Source organism: Aedes albopictus, chromosome 1 (assembly GCF_035046485.1).
Source record: "Aedes albopictus strain Foshan chromosome 1, AalbF5, whole genome shotgun sequence".
NCBI classification, from domain to species: Eukaryota; Metazoa; Arthropoda; class Insecta; order Diptera; family Culicidae; genus Aedes; species Aedes albopictus.
The window spans coordinates 148,344,685-148,365,747 of record NC_085136.1 but is presented as its reverse complement, the minus strand read 5'-3'; the positions used below and the strand labels follow the sequence as shown (position 1 = coordinate 148,365,747).

Below are 21,063 nucleotides of genomic sequence, written 5' to 3'. Positions count from 1 at the left end.
GCAGTACCCGCAAGCCAAGCAACAAACGCCTGGCCTGGAACTTGCATTTAGTAGTAGTGGGGAGTAACCGGGTCTCATTGGTGCGCCGCAAAAGCACCAGCCTCGGAGACGACCCCGTTGCCTCTTCGTACCTCCACCGCAATGCACCGCTCCGGGGGACACTGGATTTCCTTTGCTACTTTTTTTTTCTGAAATACAGTACAAAATATAAGGAAACCAACGGTATACCGACGGGTACTGTAGATACGGTGGAGATGTAGCAAAAAATGGCACCACAATCTCATACGAGTTTCTTTGAATTATAGGATGAGCACGGATGCTTGGCATTAATCGATTCAATGAATACGCTCCCCGAGCAGAAGGGAATAGCAACAGCATAATAAAATGTGTTATTTTGTAAAAATAACTGAGTAGCGGAAAGAGTTATTTTCATGTTATTTACATAACATATCCTGTTATAAACTTGTCTGTCATAAGCGGCAAAATAACAAAAATTATAACAAAAAAATGTTCCTTAAAGACCTGTGTAATAACATGTTTTGTTAGTTTCAATAACAACTTAATAATAGCGAATTTTTAAAATATTTCAATAACAAATTTTGATATGAATACGTTATTGATAACAATCCGAAAACAAAATTTGCTTTTTTTCTGATTCGGATAGGAACTCCTCCAAAGTCCCATATGCATTCAATGGGATACGCAACAATAGGATCTATCGTTAAATTTTTCATTTATAATTGGGACGCTATTGTTGTCGCAAACGGTTTATTATCGAAAACAGAGAGAAACGATAGTTTTCGTTTATTTTCCAAACAACTTACGATGAAAAACTACCGTGATTTCGGGTGAAATTGATCGACGAGAGAGCCATTTTTATTTGTTAAAAATAACGCTTTAAACTTAAAACAATTTGTAAAAAATGTTCATCATCAGGCTCAAGAGTTATTGAATGATGAGTTTACATGTTTTACAGTCAATTAGTCACATATTTCTGTATAAAATTCAATATTTTCCGGATCTGCCTGTCATGCGAAATTTAAAGACACTTTCAAACTTTTGCTACCGTAGCTGTATCACAAATGTAATGAATATTCGAATGAATGTTTCTAGCTGACAAGTATTCGCTAAACCCGATTTCGTAATTGAAAGTTCTATAAATATTAAAATTTATGCATAATTTTTTTTTTTTTTAATTCAGGAGGAAAACATATTTTCCGCACTTACAAAAACATTTCACTGACTGATCAATTTCACCCCGAAATCAAAATTTTTGATTTTTTATTTCAAATGATATTTTTTGTAATAAAATGATTTGCAGTAGAATTTTTAACCTAGTTGACTGATGAAAACCATGGTCGTACTTGTTTTAAAGCATTAAATATATCCATATCAATAATAATTCAAAAAATATTCGCCAAAAACTACGAAAAGTGATCAATTTCACCCGAAATCACGGTACCGTCGTTTTGAAACCCTTTATTAGGTGGTTCATTGTTTATAAGATTTATTTACATTATTACCTCATTTATTGACACATTTATCCAAGTGAATCTAAGTGGGCTCGATGCAGTGAAATCAATAAAAATAAAATGTCTAAAAATAATCAATGGAGTTCTTGATGACTTATTTTTTTTACATTTTTGTCGAAAATGTGTTGTTCGTCGTTGAATTCCACCAGTCGATCCAAAATGTTTCATAAAATGTCTAACACTCTATTACACTTTCTATCTTCGTATTCATATCTTACTGAAACTGGGACAAAAAAAACAGGTATACTTTTCAAAGTGCTTATAAAACAAAAAGGCTGATAAGTTGACACTGTCACAGTTAAAACGTAATGTCAGTAAGAAGAGGAACTGATGACAAAATAATATTTTCTCTTACATTTCCTCACGGAATGCTGTGTACAACGAAAATCTCGAATGGTGTAGTTCTGATTGCAAAGCTAGTTATGTTGTAATATTAATGATCAAATATTTGTACAGTCTCAATGACACAATCATAACTGTACTTGTGCTACAACAAAACATGTTATTGAAATGTAATTTAAAGAAAATATACCAAGAGCACGATCATAACAAAATAAGATTGCCCAACAGAACATGTTATGGAACGGTGATGACTTAATAAGTTAATAATAACAAACCGAGATATAAAAACAGGTTTTGTGATTCCGTTGTTATTATTTTGATATTTTCCTCTGCTCGGGTCCGTCTTTGGAATTTTTGAAAAAGCTAAAGTATTTCAAATAATTACATACAAAGATTGTGTAACTTCTTGTGAGCCATAAATCCCACAAACTTTAAAAATAGTATGCTATTTACGTACAGATATTGCAGTACATCACAAACAAGATAACACAAAATCAATAATATCACAATTACGCCAAAACAAAAAGGTTGGCTTGTGGCTGCCATCATCCATCCTCAGTCACGCCCAATGCTCACCGTATTGCACCACCTGGTTCGCCCATCTTGGTGTCTGCATTCCACGCCTTCTTGCGTCAATCAGATCAGTAGCGAACATAAATTTTGCAGGGTTGTTCTTCGGCATTTTTGCAACGTACCCAATTCACCGTTCCCTTCTGGCTTTGCCGTAGAGTGTAACGAGCTCGTCTTTCATTCTTCGCTTCTACACATCGTTCTCCTGCCAATCTCCAGAGATCGTCCATGGCACGCGTCGCTCGAACTTCCTCGAGCATGGTCCATGTCTCGTGTCCGTAGAGGACCACAGGTCTTATAAGCGTATTCTACATTGTAAATTTGGTGCGGCGCCTTCGTATTTCATGACTCACATTTTGTCAGCCGTCAGAAAGGATCCAAGGTATATGAATTCCTCCACTACTATCGTAACGTTACTTCCAGTTGTCAGGTGAGGACCTTCCTGGCCCACAAGACTAGGCGGTAACTAACTCCGAAGGCCGGTAGTAATTAATGCCAGTAAGTCGGATACCAGCCAAGCGTCCCGGAAAGCTAAGAAGGTTGGGCCTGAAAAGTCTGGTCCTTCTTGGATGGAAGGAAACATGGGGTAGCGACCGTTGTTAGGCCCTCAGCAACCACAAAGTAGGGCGAACCAGGGGGAGAATCCCCTCTGGACGAAGATCGAACGGAAGAAGAAGAAGATGAAGCCCTAGATCAAGGAAGTCAGGAACGTTAAACTAAGGCGTAAAAGAATAGGTGCCAAGCGCGGCAAAGGCTACGCGCTCGTCATCAAGACCGAAAAGTCTAAGTACTCGGACGTCTTGAAGGCGATGCGAAGCGACGCCAAGCCCGTGGATCTGGGAGCCGACGTGCGCAGTAACAGACGTACTCGTACGGGCGAGATGATCCTGGAGCTGAAGCGCGATAAGGAGCGCAAGGGCGCCGCCTATAAAAGTTTGACAGGCGAGGGTAGAGGTGTGGGTTCTCAAACAAGAGGCGACTCTGAAGATGAAAAACCTAGACGAGGTCACCGAGGTGGAAGAGCTCGTCACGGCACCGCGGCAACAGTGCGAAGCGCAGGTGGCCGCATCTGCCGCTAGGCTACGGGAGAGGTCGGCAGGGACACATGTAGCTTTGGTTCAGCTACCTGTGGTGGACGTTAAAAAGTCCGTTAAAGTATGGAGGATTAAGGTAGGCTGGTGCGTATGTCATCTGACGTTCCACGAGCTACCGGAGGTTTGTTTCAAGTATCTGGAACCAGGACACAAGTCATCAGTTGCTTTTCTGCTCGAGTCTGCATCGGACGCAGCAGCAGGTTGGTCTCGGTGTTGCTACCTACTCGGTGTCGCACGGTTGTTTTATTTTGCCTAGCCATTGGTGCCGATTTTTATAACAATAGACTGCGGTAGTTTTTGTCTGCTGACTGCACGATGGAAGTTATTTGCAACAGCCTTCAGTTTCGATTCCCGATCGGAACCCCACCACCTTCTTGGGAAGAAGTTGCGGATTTTGTTAAGCTGTTGAAGTGCGACCCCATGCATATGGAGGCAATTTACAAATTGCCTCAAACTAGACTGCTTTGCATAAAGTTTAAGTCTATGGATGAGATGGAAAAGGCGATGAAGTTGAATGCGGAAGAATTAAAATTCCATTATTCCAATGGAAAGGTAGTGGATGTGCATATGTCCGTAGCAGGCAGAAATGTGGCATATGTGCGCGTTTTTGATCTCCCACCGGAGGTGCTTGTGTTGTTCGATAGGTTTACACGACTTTGATGCTGCTCTGTTTTTGAATCGCGATTTAAGTTGTTCGTGGATTGGAAAAAATATATTCGCCTATCATCAAGCCCGCAGGCTTAATCGTGCTTGCTTTTATTCATAGTGTACCCTGTATAAACGTCTTTCGAGTCTCGGTAAATTGATTTCAATTCTAACGTTGTTTTCGGTTTGCAATGGAGGAGGCCAGAAAGTGTAAGAAATGCTGCCAATCTATTGACAGTTATGCCGATCTGTTCACGGTTTGTGAAGGTGATTGTGCGGGTTTATTTCATGCCAGTTGCGTTGGTCTGAAAGACGAAGACATCGACTTCCTAACACTATCGCAGAATGCCTTGTGGATGTGTGATACGTGCATGAGTATGTTCCGAAAAACGAGAGAGGGTATCCCAGTCAACACAGCAGACAAATCTGACAGCACGAAATCGATCGAGCAAGAAGTGAAGGATTTGAAAACAGCGGTGAACGGAATTTTGAACACTCTTTCGAAAATTGTTCCTACGGCCACGACTTCCCCGAACACACCATCGAATGTACTGCACTCAACGCCGATCGCGATCTCATCACACACGCTTTTCAATGGAACGAATGGATGTGTCGCAAGCGTGAGCAATTGTGATAGCGCAAGCCGGCCCCAAATAGAAGATGAAATCAGAACAAACAAAGACTATTTCGCATTGTTTCTCTCGAACATCAATCCATATGTTTCTGAGAGGGATGTACATCAAATGGTATCTAGCGCGCTTGGCTTTAGTGAACCCGAGCGTCTGGATGTGACCAAACTGACGAAAAGGTGGGACGATCAAATGATGCCAGATTTCGTTTCTTTTAAAGTAATTGTTAGTAGAAAATGGAAATACCAAGCGCTTGATCCTTCGACGTGGCCTGTTAATGTGAAGTTTAGGGAGTTTGTTTGTAAGCATAACGACACTTGGCGATCTTGAATATAAACGTGTATTGGGATGTAAAAATAGTTTGTTTTTTGTTTGATTTTTTTGTAAGGATTATTGTATGGATTCGCCTATGAGTGTATTTGATGTTGTTCTTTTGATATTGTTTATTGTTATGTGTTCTGTTTGATTGTTAAATTAGTTTTAAGATATTCAATAAGACTTCATTGTCAGTTGGATTAAATAAATAAATAAATAAATAAATAAATAAATGATGTTTTGCTTGTTCTAGCAAACTTTGGACACGTTTCAAGTATGGTTCGGGAAAAATTTCCAGCTGGTTTGGGCCTTGACCATTTATTCACCGGCGTTCGAGGTGCATATGTTGACATGGAAAAAGATATTCCGGCGGCACTTGAGATTGCTAACTTGAAAGTGAGGATTTTCCATGATGGCCTAAAAGGTAGATGCTTTTTATGCAACGAGGAAGGACACCGTAAGGATTCGTGCCCACAGAGAAAACAAGGAAAACCTCAAAGGAAAAGAAATAAAGGACCTGTCACGTACGCCGGCATTGTCGAATCTGGACCAGCAGTGTTGACCAATGCGAAGGACTTCATCGAAATGGATCAAGATCATGAAGTTATAGAGGTACTGGATGAAGAAATCTTGGAAGCGGAGAGAGTACAGCGTCTGAACTCGGAACAATATGTAGACCAACGGGGAGAAGCGGAACAGAGAACAAGACAGGAGCAGGCTACGATCGAGTTGACCAAATTCGTTAACAGGATCAAAGATGCGGTAAACAAACAAGCGGCGGATGAAAGAAGGGCCCAGTTTGCTGCGTCATCATCAGGATCAGTGGAGATGTTGCGTCGGAAGAAAACTGCTTGCAAGAGCTAAGTGTATTTACTGCGGTTTTACCTAATTTATTGTAATAAATATCAGAAATATCGGCTCCGTTAAGTGCAATGCACGAATGAGCCTGTAAAATAAATGGTGTTCGATAGCTGGACTGGTTCACTGGGGTTTGGCCTCCCGAAAAGTGCCAAACGCAGTGCTATCCGGGGTGATTGCGAGGGTGGATTCGGTGCAACCAACTTGGGGGAATTTTCACCGTTTCTCGCGGTTTGACGTGACTGCCCGTATAGCAATTTTCTTACGAACTAAATCAAATGGGAACTGCAGTGTGCAGCAAAAGGCCAACCTATTGTTTTAATAATTAATAGATCGCGGGCACATTCCCGCGCAGATAGATAGCCAACAAAAAATTGCGTATTGGTAGCAGGCTATAGGTAGCCGACGGCCGAGGGGTTGCTAAATTGCTTACCTCGAACTCCGACATCCTCGCCTCCCTGAAACGACTGGAGTTTCAGTTGTCTTCCTCGTCTTCAGCTGGTCCCGCCTCCGTGGAGACCGGAATCGGTAGAATGCAGATTCTGGTAACTGGACGCGTACTAGTTCCGTTGGCCGTCCGTAAAGAAACGACCCTGACTACACCATCTGGACCTGGATGAGTGTCGATGATCCGACCCAATTTCCACCGGGTTGGTGGAACGTTGTCTTCTCGTATAACAACCAAACTGCCCACAGCGACGTCTACAGGTGGTTTCCACCACTTGGTGCGAGCTTGAAGTTGTACCAGGTATTCAGCTCTCCACCTCTTCCAGAAATCCTGGAGTCTTCGTTGAGTGGCTGCGAAATCCTGAAGTTTGCCGACCGACGTCTGCAAGTAATCCTCGTCTGGTAGGGCTTGCAAGGCCGAACCTACCAGAAAATGGCCAGGGGTCAATGGCTGCAGATCCTCGGGGTCATCGGACAGCTGGGTTAAGGGCCTGGAGTTCAGGCAGCACTCCACCTGGGTGAGAAGCGTTGTCATGTCTTCGTAGGACACCACCGTATCTCCCAACACACGTAACAGGTGCACCTTCGCCGATCGCACCGCGGCTTCCCACAGACCGCCGAAGTGGGGCCCGCCGGGAGGAATGAAGTGCCATGCCATTCCGTCTTCGGCACATTCCTTCGCTATGGCGTCGTGATGATCCTTGGACTTCAGCCGGTTAATCAATTCCATCATCTGGTTTTTGGCGCCAACAAAATTGGTGCCGTTATCCGAATAGAAGCTGGCACACCTCCCGCGGCGTGACACAAACCTCCGTAGTGCCTGGATAAATCGCGTAGTCGACAAATCGGTAACCAGTTCTAAATGAACCGCTTTGGTCGAAAAGCACACAAAGACTGACACGTATGCCTTTACCGCTCGCTGCCGATATCCCGTCCGGACGTACACTGGGCCGAAGTAGTCCACACCTGTTGTTGCGAACGGCCGCGTTGGGGAAACACGGGGGGTGGGCAGCTCCGCCATGAACTGCCGAATTGCTTTTGGTTTCGTGCGGTAACATCGCACACACTGATGGTAGACTTCCCTCGCCAAATTTCGTCCACCGAGGCACCAATACCGAAGTCGAACAGTACTCAGCATCAACTGTGGTCCAGCGTGTAATAAACGATGGTGGTAATAGCGCATCAACAGCTTGGTGAACAAATGACGAGCAGGTAGTACTATTGGATGGATTTTGTATTCGGGCTCCTTCGCTTGTCCTATTCGTCCCCCAACTCGTAACAATCCATTATCTGCCACGAACGGATGATACCAACGTAGAGGTGATGATCGTGGAACAAATTCCCCTTTAGTGAGTGCACTGACCTCGCGATGAAAGGAGTCTCGTTGGACGTGGAGAACGATGAAGTTTTCCGCCAGCTGCAATTCCTCCGTAGTTAGGAAACCAACCGACCGTCGAAGTTCCCTTTTCGATCGAAGATTATGCAGATAGCGTAGCAGATAGGCCGTTGTCCTGATTAGGGTGGTGAAGCTGGAGAACCGTGCCAGATACTCCGCGAAAAAATTTGAAGTTTCTGATGCAGTAATCACGCATGCTGCTCGCCTCCGTTCTTCCTCGTGTCCTTCCGAAGTGAAAGCTTGCAGTGATGGCCAATTTTCCGATGTAGTCCGAAGCCAGGCGGGTCCTTCCCACCAAAGTTGGTTGTCGATAATTTCCTCCGGCCAGATTCCCCGTGAAATTTGGTCTGCTGGATTCTGTTCTCCGGGTACGTGTCGCCAATGACAATTTTCCGTGGATGCTTGCACCTTCGATACGCGATTTGCTACAAATGTTGCCCATGTCAGGGGTGGAGCATGCAGCCACCGCAAAACGGTCGTAGAGTCCACCCAGAAAAAACATTCACCAGTGAAGCGAATCGAAGCCTTGATTTTGGTGTACAATTCCGATGCAAGCAGAGCACCGCAGAGCTCAAGCCTAGGGATTGATTGGGCTTTCAAGGGTGCCACTCTCGATCTCGACGATAGAAGAGCAACCTTAATCCTACCTTCTGCATCTTCGGTCCGGAGGTAGGCGCAGACGCCGAAAGCCTTCTCGGAAGCGTCTGAGAACAGGTGTAATTGGATGTTGGTTGGGTTCGTTATGGTGGCCAGTCTCTCTATGCGAAGCTCGTTCAACACAGGAAGCTGTTGGTAGAAGCGAATCCATTCTTCTGCTACCTTCGGGGGGAGTTTGGCATCCCATGCCAACTGGTGATTGTTTTCATCCTGTAGGCGCCACAGCAGTTGCATGACAATTTTTGCCTTCGTGATCACCGCGCCAACGAGTCCTAATGGGTCGAAAAGGGTTGCGATTTCGGACAAGACCTTCCTCTTGGTGAAAACAGCATCCTCTGATATTGGAGAGATTCGAAATTTGAACCGGAAAGTATCGGTGTTGGGCATCCAAACCAAGCCCAACGTCTTGATCGTCGAATCTGGGTCCAAATGGATTCCATCCGTTGTCTGAAACGCCCGATTTTCAGCTGGCAGGTCTTCCAAGACTGATTCGCAGTTGGAAGCGAATTTCCGCAGGACGAATCCTCCTCTTCGTAGTAGTTCCTGCAGCTGGATCCTCAACTCCTTGGCAACAATCGGGTCATCCGCACCGGTAATGGCGTCGTCCATATAAAAATCTTCCTCGACGGCCTTGGCCGCCAGCGGGAGTTCCTCCGCTTCATCCGTGGCGAGTTGCACCAGGGCTCTGGTGGCAAGAAAAGGAGCAGGCTTGGTGCCATAAGTTACGGTGGACAGTTCATATGTAGCTAGCGGTTTGTCTGGGCTCGACCTCCACAAAATCGATTGAAGACGGCAATCCTCCGGGCAGACCTCTATCTGCCGAAACATTTTTTCTATGTCGGCCACTAGGATGATCTGACGAGTCCGGCTTCGCAGTATTATCGATCGCAAATCGTCCTGAATCACAGGACCTGCGAGCAACCCGTCGTTGAGGGAAAATCCTGACGCAGTTTGAGCCGAAGCGTCAAATACAACCCTCACCTTTGTGGTTGTGCTATCCTCCTTCACAACTGGATGATGTGGGAGGTAGCACCGACCCTTTTCCGTTTCGGTATCTTCAACCAATCGCATATGTCCCAGAGCCTCGTATTCGGCCATGAAGGCGCAGTATTCCTCCCGTAGCTTCTCATCTCTCGTCAAACGCCGCTCCAACTGGAAAAACCTCCTTTCCGCGATCGGTTTAGAACTGCCCAGCTTGACTAAAACTTCCTCATTCTTGGGCAATGACACCACATACCGACCAGACAAATTTCGCTGCACCGTTTGTGCAAAATGGGTTTCGCACCTTGCTTCCTCAAGAGAATGGTTATTCTCCGACCCAACTTCTTCGCATTTCCAAAATCGTTCGAGAATTTCGTCGAGCCGACTGGAGACCGCAACATCACACAGGACAGATTGGATTGGACCGCTGACCGAATATCTGCCTGTTACCACCCATCCGAAAACGGAGTCGACCAACGATGGTAGATTGTCACCCAACCGAATGCGGCGACCAGAAACGAAGAACTCGAAAAATGATTCCGCCCCTAGCAGAAGATCGATTCGTTCTCCTTTGAGGAAATCCGGATCCGCCAGTTGAATCCCCTTAGGTATGTCCCACATGCTGGTATCGACCACCGCGGTAGACACCTGTGCCGCAATTTTTGGAAGCACGTAGATTTCCATTGGTTGGTTGTAGTTTGTGACCCGTGATTGTACCAGGACTGTAATCCTTCCTTGGACCTTGGATGCCACCCCTTGGATATCAATAACCTCGACCGTACCGGCTTCCTCCTTGACAACCAGCTTTTTCCGTAGCCGTCTGCTAATCAGATTGCATTCGGCTGCACTATCCAGTAGCGCTCTAGCATGCACCTTGTTGCCCTTATCGTCTTCCAGCACCACGACTGCAGTGAGTAGAACGACACCCGTTGTTGACGCTGTGGCTGTGTTGCAAACTTTCGCTCCGGTCGTTGCCAGGTTAACGACCTTTGAGGTAGTTGGTTCTGGGGTTGATTCCGTTGTAGTAGTGGTTGATTCGGGTTTCTCATTCGTCTTCACTTCGGCTACCTTCCCCTTAAAACACACGAGTGAGTGATGTCTCGCTCTACAGTGCCGACAGGAAAACTTAGACGAACAATCCTTTGCTTGGTGACCCCGCCGAAAGCAATTTCGGCAGAGCGAATTGCTCCGAAGTACTCCATCCCGATCCGAAACAGCCATTTTCAGAAACTGAGGGCATTGGTACAGCAAATGTGTCTCTGGGCAGACGATGCATTTGCTCGGTGATGATGATTGGAACGTAGCGTTGCAGGATTTTACCGCCGAAACCTTTTTCGGCAGTTTGGTATGTCCGAGTTCCACCTTCTGTTCCGGCGCCTTGCCAGGGAGAGCTTCCAGAATCCTTAAACGACGTTGGAGGAAATCCGTGAGATCCTTTAGGGTGTCCGTCTGTTGTTCGGACGAATGTTCCTCCCAACTTCTCCGGGTGGTGCTGTCCAACCGCGATGTCAATACATGCACTAACATCAGATCCTTGTAGTCCGCCTTGTTAGCGACGACTTGATCGAGGGATCTTACAGTCTTCTCGAAGGCATCCAGGAGAGACTGTAATTCGGATGCAGTTTCCTTCTTAACCGTAGGCAGCTCGAAGAGGGCCTGTACCTGACGTTTCCGCAGAACCTTGGAATTGGTGAAACGTTGTGTGAGGAGATCCCATGCCACATTATAGTTTGCTGCGGTAAGGGGGAGAGAATCGATCACGGCTAATGCTTCCCCTTCCAATTGACTTCGCAAGTAATGGAATTTTTCTACGGCAGGGAGGTCCACCTGCCAGTGGATAAGCGAGGTGTAAAGGTCGCGAAACGTGAGCCATTCATCTAATTTACCGCCAAACTTGGGAAGCGAGATCTGCGGTAATCGTACGTGAGGAGTAGAACCGAAGGAGGTATTAGGGGTAGAAGTAGACGGAGTGTTTTGTGCCGGCTCGTTCTTTTCCAATAGGAAAGTTTTCAGTGTGAAGAATCGGTTTTCGAAATCAAGCCGATCTTTCACGTAGGCTTCGGGATCGTCGGGTGAATCGTCGTGGGCTACGATGTTGTCGATGACTTCGTTCATCTGATCCCACAGGCAATCCAGCTTGTTCAGTCGCACGGAGACTTCCAAAGGCTTCGTGTTGGCCGTGTATTTCTCCATGAACGTGTACAAGTTCGTGAACGTCGTTTGTAGCCCTCGGAGTCGCGCCTGTAGTGTCCGCAGCGGTATTTTCCGTTTCGACATGATGACCCTCGAAAAATAAGACCAAGTAGCGAAGCTTGGGGAGTATAAAGTGCTTGGAGAGCTAATTACCTGTTAGCTCTTAAATCGAGCCTTGAGTATTTCTTTAAAGATGCTCCACGAACAATCAGCAACGATGATCAGTGGCGATGGGGTGCTACTGCAGTAGCGGCTCAATCACCCAAGCGGATGGATGATCTTCGATGAGGTTAGGATGCTCAGCAAACACTGGTAAGTTGACAGCCAATCACTTCCGATCTGATGTGCGAGCCAGCGATCACCAGCCAGGGCGTGCCGTGCCGGTGGGTGGGAAAATGCTCCGTTTCCACAAACGGACCTTGGGTAGGAAAACTGCTATTTGATACCGGGCGGTGGGTGCACGTATAGCCGGCGTCGTCGTCGTCGTCGTCGTCGTCGAAATACGATAATTAATCGTTCCACCTAATCCAATAAAAAGACCACGAGCAGTACCGAGAGATGGACAGTAATTTTGTTGGAAATTCACTCACCTATTAAAGGCAAGTGATATGCCTTGTATTGAACAAAATTCTGCCAACTGGAACCGACGCCTTCAAATAAGATGGCGCCCCTTAGCTCGCAATTGAATGGGATTTGGGTGACTGCGTTGGCGAACCGTAAACCTTTGGTGTCCTACCGGATGGGTTTCCTTCAACCATCCGGTTCGAAGGACCACTTGTTCGATAGCTGGACTGGTTCACTGGGGTTTGGCCTCCCGAAAAGTGCCAAACGCAGTGCTATCCGGGGTGATTGCGAGGGTGGATTCGGTGCAACCAACTTGGGGGAATTTTCACCGTTTCTCGCGGTTTGACGTGACTGCCCGTATAGCAATTTTCTTACGAACTAAATCAAATGGGAACTGCAGTGTGCAGCAAAAGGCCAACCTATTGTTTTAATAATTAATAGATCGCGGGCACATTCCCGCGCAGATAGATAGCCAACAAAAAATTGCGTATTGGTAGCAGGCTATAGGTAGCCGACGGCCGAGGGGTTGCTAAATTGCTTACCTCGAACTCCGACAAATGGATTGAAAAAAAAAAAAGACACAAGTCAAGGGACTGTACAGGACCTGACAGGGGCAACCTGTGCAGACGATGCGGGTTCTGAGGCCATAAGGTACAAGACTGCACGAGTCCACCCATCGATCGGTATAGGAAAATCCATGAACAACAGGCATCCAACGGGTGGTCCAAGGTGCCCAGCCTTCAAGAAAGCCGCAGTGAAGAAATCACAGTGCAGGTAATGCAGCTGAACCTGAACCACTATGACGCGGTTCAGCAATTGCTTTGTCAGGCGGTTTCTGAGTGGGAGACGGATATCACCATCATAGCGGACCCATACCCGCCAGCAACGGCAATTGGGTCATGTATGGAGCCAGTAAAATGGCGGCAATGTCGACGACGGGTAAATACCCCGTCCAGGAGTTAGTGTTACTACCTATAAGGGCTTCGTGGTCGCCAAAGTAAACGGGGTCTTCTTCTGTAGCTGTTATGCGCCTCCGCGGTGGCCGATCGAGCAGTTCACGCAAAAGGTGGACCGCTTAACGACCGTGCTAACAGGGCGAAGGCCGGTGGTAATAGCGGGTGACTTTAATGCCTGGGCTGTGAAATGGGGAAGCCGTTTCACGAACCAACGGGGTCAGATCCTGCAAGAAACACTGGCCATCTTAGAAGTCGACTTGGCTTATGTCGGTACCAAGAGTACCTTTAATGGAAACGGAGCGGAGTCAATTATTGACGTGACCTTTTGTAGACCTGGCCTAATAAGTAGTTCGAACTGGAGAGTAGATGATGGCTACACTCACAGCGACCACCTGGCGGTTCGCTACAGTATCGATTACAACAACAGCAGACAGCGGATAGAAGAAGAGGCGGCTAGGCCAAGGCCAAGCCCTCGCAGGTGGAAGATATCATACTTCGACGAAGGGGTATTGAGGGAGGTGCTCCGCCGTAAGCGAAACTTACTTGGTTTAGACGGCGACGAGCTGGTAGCGGTGCTCTCACGAGCGTATGATGCTACCCTGCCTAGGCGAGTCCACCCTAGAAATGGGAGGCCACCGGCTTACTGGTGGACCGACGCGATTGCGGACCTGCGCCGCGCCTGCCGACGGGCTAGGCGGCGGATGCAGCGGGCACGATCAGAGGAAGAGCGAAACGAACGGCGGGTGGTGTTCACCGCTGCAAAAGCCGCGCTGAAGTGTCGAAGTGTCGAAGTGCCAATGCGAACCAGTGGGGTGTCGCCTACAGGATCGTTATGGCAAAAACGAGAGGTGTAACGGCATCTACAGAGCATTCTCCAGAAATGTTGGAGGGGATCATCAAAGGGTTTTTTTCCACGTCATGATCCAAGTCCTTGGCCTCCCTTCGTAGGATAGCCGGGGACTGCCCAGTCAACCAGTCATCGTATAAGATGTTGTATAAGATGCTAAAATGGAGGCGATATACATACGTACATTTTACATACGCCTAAATGGAGGCATGCACGTATATGGCCTCCACTTTATCATCTAATGCAACATCTTATGCGATTACTGGTTGTCTGGGTGGGGCTGGCGATGAGGAGAGGGTCACCGATGTGGAACTTGCGGGGATAGCAAAGTCCCATAGCGTAGGTAAGGCCCCAGATCCGGACGGAGTTCCGAGCCTGGCTTTAAAAGTAGCTATTGCAGAGGCTCCCGAGATTTCCAGGTCTGCTATGAGAAATGCATAAACGAGGGAGTTTTCCCAGAAGTTTTAAAGCGGCAGAGCTTCTTTATATTACCAAAGGTGGGTTAACCACCTGGACACCTGTCGGCATGTAGAGTGTAGACCAATATGCTTGATAGATACGGTGCTTTCACATTACCTCAGGATTCCCGCAAGGTTCCATCCTGGGTTCGGTGTTATGGAATGTCATGTACGACGAGGTGTTGAGATTAAATAGAGTTCCTGATGAGGCTGGAGATCGTCGGCTAGCTGATGACATTACGCTGGAAGTCTACGGTGAATCAATCGAAAAAGTGAAGTTGACTATTGCCCACTCGATCAAGGTTGTGGACACGTGGATGGGATCCTGGAAACTGGAGTTGGTTCACCACAAAACTGAGGCGGTGGTTGTGATCAACTGAAAGCCGGAGAAGCAAGCGGTGACCAGTGCGGGTGATTGCACTATCACTTCGAAGCGCTTTGTTAAACACTTGAGGGTGATAATTGACGATAAGCTTAACTTTGGTACCTCTGCGGTGTATGCGGGTAAGCTCAAGCTTCTGGTTAGTATCGCTATGTCTTAGGCTATGGCGACTCAATGGGAACGGCACTAAGTACCAAAAGCTGCCGTGGTGAGCTTATAGGCTGTGGTGGTACTTATAGGCTTTTGTGCCTGAGGGTCACGAGCACGTACCGTGTCACACAATACGCTCTGCGTCATCACTGGTATGGTGCCTATCGGTATCCTTATCAGGCAGGACATAGAGTGCTTCGAAATGCGGGACACAAGAGGCATACGCAGGACTGCCAGATTGACCTCCATGGGACAGTTCTACCAAAGGAAGGTGGACCCACAGGTTGATCCCGAGGGTAGATAGTTGGGTGTACAGGTGCCTTGGAGAGGTAGCATTCCACCTGACTCAGGTCCTTTCAGGCCATGCTTGCTTCCGACAGTATCTACATCGTTTCGGTCATGCGGTTTCTCCCGAATTTCCGGTTTGTGCTGGTTTAGAGGAAACGGCGGAACACATTTCGTTAGTGTGCCCGCGTTTTCGCACAATGCGTGACTGTATGCTTGCCACATGCGGGGAGGACACAACTCCGGACAATCTTGTCCAGGGATGAGTTTGGCTGGAACGTCGTTTCAACGGCTATCACCCACATCGTCTTGGAGCTACAGAGGAGGTGGCGCGTGAACTCGACTAATGGCTAGTGCAGACGCGATACAAGAGATGGCCTAGGGGTGTAGAGTCGGCTTCGTAGATCATACCGGTGTCCTGCAGACGTAATCGACCCTTGCAGCGCTTAATTGGACGCGGAGATAACATCCTAGTAGCGTTGCTGTCATGGCGTCGGTCTACTGGGTCGGATCCCCGGTAAGGGCCGGGGCAGGTGGAGGCCCCCTAATTAGCATTGTATCAGATTTTAGTGCTTGCAAAACAGTTGGACGCGGGCGTGGTGATGAACTCTGCCCGCCTTCCGAGGACAAAGGGAGTGGTGAGAACTTCTCGGGAAACTGGCTAAGCGCCAGCATGTTACCTTGGTGGGCTCCCCAAAGCGAGTCATCCATGTTCTTTGCTGCAGGCTACGCAGTTAACCTTGAAGGTGCAATGTACACTAGCCCCTCTCTGACGTAATGTCTTCTTGGTGGTGCCGGAGAGGCGAAGGATTTGGCGACCATGGGAATGTGCTTAGTGGGTCGAGGAGAGAGTAGCCCTGGAATTTATTTTTGTCGTAGAAGACGTCCTAACCCTACACTTCCTGGACCCTCCTGTTGAGGTGTCTGTTGAGCAGATTAACGCCACATGGTTTAGAAGAAAAGACTATTCATTCGCGTAGTCCTTCTTTCATATCCTTGACTGCTTGGTCTGTTTTACAGATACAGATACGATCTAATGCTTCCAGTGAGCTTTTGCACTCTTTGATGGAAGCACGACACTAGACAACGACGTAGCAGCAATGCCCAGTGGCACAGCCGGCACAGTCTGAGATGGATAAAAAATGAGTCTACATATTGAACTGTGCAATATGCCCTCATAGAACACTAGGTTGTACCTGTTGGGTCGTCACAAAAAGTCAAATGAAGGAGAAGATGTCTTCGTGCCTAAACGTTGTATATTCCAAAACCAAATGGTTGTGTAACATTGTGATGATGATCTACTTTCATCTTAAGAAATTTAAGTTTTGAAAAGTGTTTGTTCAAAAGATTTTCAATGGTTGTTTGTCCTTGGACCTTTGACCGTATTCAAATTTTGTACCGTCGTCTCCTCGAATTTATTACTAATCATTATAAGCAGAGCAATAATAGCTATATTGTATTCTTTTTTTCTTTCCCGGTGCTGAAATCAAATGCCACCAACTGCATCTTTTGTACGCGCGCGCCATCATTTGACCAGGGTTTCCACATCAATTAGGCGGTATGGCGGGCCATTTACATATGGCCAACGATTGGCGGCAGCTCAATGGTCGGACTGCGGCTGGATTTCCAAGTTCACATTTTTTCCACCACCATGCGGCCACCAATCCGGCCCATTTTGCACCGCATATGTTGGCCGCCATCGATCGCATTGAGCAACAACACCAGCAGCAACAGCAGCAGCAACAACAGCAACAACTTCAACACCATCGACAACACCCGTCGGCGGCTGCGGCAACAACGATGGGAATGCTCTCAGCGGTAGCCGCAGCAGCCTCCACGTCGGCGTCTACCGTTGGCATCTTCAACAATGGACCGGGTGGCGGCAGCGGCGGCGGTGGGGGTGCCAGCAATAATGATGGGGGCTCCGCAATAAACTCGCCCCGGATTAGCGATTCCAATGGTGAGTGTTGTTTGGCTTTTTTTTCGTTATGTGGGGCATACCAAGTTCATTTTTGGTAAACCAGTTCAAGTGGGTGCCGGCTTGGTCCCAGGGTGGAAAAATCATTCCACGAAAATGGCCTGGCCACCCATTTACCGCTTTTGGCTTATGATTACAATTCCACCTCGGAAAGGATATAAAAATTTTATGCGCTGACCGTTTTTGGTTGTTAGAGTCAGCTGAAACCCACGTTCATTTGTTTTACACAGTTTTCCTTTGTGGATTATGAAGAAGTAGGTCATCGATTTTTTTTCGTTTTTCGATTCTTGAGCGTGTAACAACAACATATTTTATGAGTTATTGCTACATTCTTAATCTTAAAGCAGTGCAGTGGGTTATCCCGTTTAAGACCTCTTCCAGTTAAGAACGAAACACAGACAACGGAATATAATGCGCTTTTATTCTTGTACTTTCAGATGTACATAACACCCTCGGCAACTTCAATCCCCATAGCACAACTAGTCCGAAGAGCTCACCGAATCCCTCCAGCGATACCCGTCAACGTGTCTCGTCCAATACGGGTAATCCTAAACTATCGTCGGATGTAGACTATGATCGAGAAGATCTGGATGACGACAACGATCAAATCAGCGTCACTGGTTCTGACCAGGGCAGCACTGGACCAACGGAAAACGACCGACGAAGCCCTCTACTTGGAGGAGCTTTCACATCACTGATTCAGAAAAACCATGCCAAGATGAAAAGCGGCCTGGACATTTTCCAGAATGGGGCGTTCACTGCTGGACCTTATCCACCCCAAGTTCAGCAACCTCATCCTCTCAATCATGCCCTGGCTGCACAGCTATTCTTCCAGAATAATCTCATACCTCAACCAAATCACTGGTTGTACAATCAACTGTACGGAAATTACCAAGAGCTCCCCTGGTTCAGACAGTCGCTATTCGCGAACAACAACAATAACAACAGCACACCAAACAACGACAGCAAAGACAGCCTGGACTCACCGAAGAGTACCGAAGCCAGCGGGAACAAGCGATCGATCACGGTAGTTTCCAGCAACGGCGAAGACGAGGAAGATTGTTCGCCACGGAAAACGATCGCCATCGACGACGAGGAAGACGAGCGGCGGAAAAATTCTCCATCCGTTACGTCGACGAAGAGATCGCCAAGTCCCGAGGTGTCACCGGCTTCCCCCTGTACGGACAGCGTTTCCAGTTTGACGGTCCTGGAAGGTTCGACAAAACTGAGTCGACGCGGTTCCGTGGATAAGCTGAATCGCGAGCTGCAGCAAAACTCCAAACACGGCGATGTGTGGCGTCCTTATTAGAGAGTGAGGAATGGATTGCAACGAATCAGCTGCATATAGATTTGTAGGTCAAGAAAGGTTGAATCAATTGTAGGAAAATAGAAGCAGAATTTTTTTTTATGCCTAAATAATAATTATTTTAATTATTTCTCTGTTTGGTGATCGCCCAGAAGATGTAAAATTACCCTCTTATTTCTCCTCCTCTAGCAATTTCCAATTTCCAGATTCTTCACTCACTGAGGGAGCTTCATTATCCACCAGTTCTCTGTGCAATTTAGATGCATGCCAAACTGCTACTTATCCCTGCAAAATTGACTCGTAGCACGATGCTCCTTCGAGATGAGTTGAACTTTAGATAGAGTTTCTGCATTTTTTGAGAACGATACATTCATTCATTTCATTGATTTAGTTCAACATCAAATTAACGATAACACTAAATCAACAATTTGCCGTCATAAGTAATACTCGATTTGCGGCTGCAGCTCTTCAACGTCGGCCATGCCCAACGCTCACCAGATCACACTCCACCTGGTCCGCTTATCGTGCTCTCTGTGCTCCACGCCTTCTCGTACCAACCGGATGATTAGCAAACACCAACTTTGCTGGGTTGATGTCCGGCATTCTTGCAACATGCCCTGCCCACCGTATCTGTCCAGCATTAGCCACTTTCAGGATGTTTGGTTCACCGTAGAGTTCAGCGAGCTCGTGGTTCATCCTTCGTCGCCACACACTGTTTTCCTGCACGCCGCGTCGCTCGAAAACTCCGAGTGCTTGCAGGTCCTTCTCAAGCATGGTCTATGTCTCGTGCCTGTTAATGACCACCGGTCTTATTAACGTCTTGAACATGGTACATTTGGTCCCGGCTGAATCTTTTTCAACCGCAGTTTCTTCTGGAGCCCGTAGTAGGCATGACTTCCACTGATGATGCGCCTTCGTATTTCGCGACTCACGTTATTGTCAGCCGTTAGCAAGGACCCGAGGTAGATAAATTCTTCTACCTCCTCAAAAGTCTATCGTAACATTGCTGTCAAGGCGCATCCACCACCAGTCCGACTTTAGCTGCTTCGCGTTTCAGGCGGGTGTACAGTTCTGCCACCGTTCCAAATTATCTAACAATACTATACTTTTTTTGTGTCTGTATTAACGTGATTTTTAACCCTAGGCTAGTTCATCTCGGGACCCACGTTTTACTTCCCTTCCGAAGGAAGAACCCACATTTTGTGAGTATGTCGGAAGTGGGATTCGATCCCAGGTTCTCGGCGGGATAGTCAAGTGTTCTAACCATCACACCAGGTCCGCTCCACAATACTATACATGTCATCCGCAAAACAGACAAATTGACCGGATTTCGTGAAGATTGTACCCCGGCTGTTGAGCCCGGCTCGTCGCATAACACCTTCCAGGGCGATGTTGCATAGTAGGTAGGAAAGTCCATCACCTTGTCCAAGATTTTCCATGGCTCTGTGCGGTCGATACTGTCGTATGCCGCCTTGAAGTCGGTGCGTTGGGACCTGGTATTCCCGGCATTTCTGGAGGATTTAACGTATGGCGAAGATCTGGTCCGTTGTCGACCGGCCGTCGATGAAACCGGCTTGTTAATTTCCCACGAATTCATTTACTTTAGGTGAAAGACGACGGAAGATGATCTGGGATAGCACTTTGTAGGCGGCATTCAAAATGGTTATCGCTCGAAAGGTCTCACACATTATCTTGTCGCCTTTCTTGTGCATGGGACATATTACCTCTTTCTTCCACTCCTCCGGTAGCGGTTTGGTTTCCCAGATCGTGACTACTAACCGGTGCAAAAAGTTTTCCGGGCCCATCTTGATGAGTTCTGCTGCAATACCGTCCTTAGTAGCCGCTTTGTTGTTTTGAGTTGGTGGATGGCATTCTTAACTTCCCTCAGCGTGGGAGTTGGTTCGTTCTCGTCCTCTGTTGCACCAACATAGTCATTTCCTCCGATACCTTGATCCCCCGACCCTACACTCTAGGTGCTCGTAGAAGTCCGGCTTCCACCTTTGGATCACCTTACGTTTGTCCGTCAAGAGGCTCCCGTCCTTATTCCTGCAGATTTCGGCTTGCGACACATAGCCTTTGCGGGATGCGTTGAGCTTCTGGTAGAACTTACGTGTTTCTGGTGAACGGCACAGCAGTTTCATTTCCTCGCACTCCGCTTTTTCCAGGTGGCGCTTTTTCTCCCGGAAGTGATGGGTCTGCTGCTTCCGCTTCTGTCTGTATCGCTCCACATTCTGTCGAATTCCATGCTGCAGCATTACCGCCCGCGCTGCATCCTTCTACTCCAGAACCGCTTTGCACTCCTCGTCGAACCAATCGTTTCGTCGACTCCGTTCCACGTACCCGATGGTGCTCTCGGCTGCGTTGTTGATGGCAGCTTTCACTGTTCTCCAGCAGTCCTCTAGAGGGGCCACATCGAGCACACCCTCGTCCGGCAACGCTGCCTCGACATTTTGCGCGTATAGAGGCTTGCATCAAAAA

The 21,063-nt window shown here is 47.4% G+C and overlaps 1 protein-coding gene across 1 annotated transcript in view; it reads left to right on the top strand.

Annotated features, from left to right (window-relative positions):
* The window catches only part of LOC109425263 (segmentation protein Runt), a 180,863-nt gene extending 162,182 nt beyond the window's left edge, over positions 1–18,681 (top strand). Inside the window, exons 4-5 of the mRNA XM_029861751.2 lie at positions 16,839–17,261; positions 17,717–18,681. Of these exons, the coding sequence (XP_029717611.2) occupies positions 16,839–17,261; positions 17,717–18,588 (1,295 nt within the window). The 3' untranslated portion in view covers positions 18,589–18,681. The remainder of the gene's footprint in view (positions 1–16,838; positions 17,262–17,716) is intronic.
* The last annotated feature ends 2,382 nt before the right edge of the window (positions 18,682–21,063 follow it).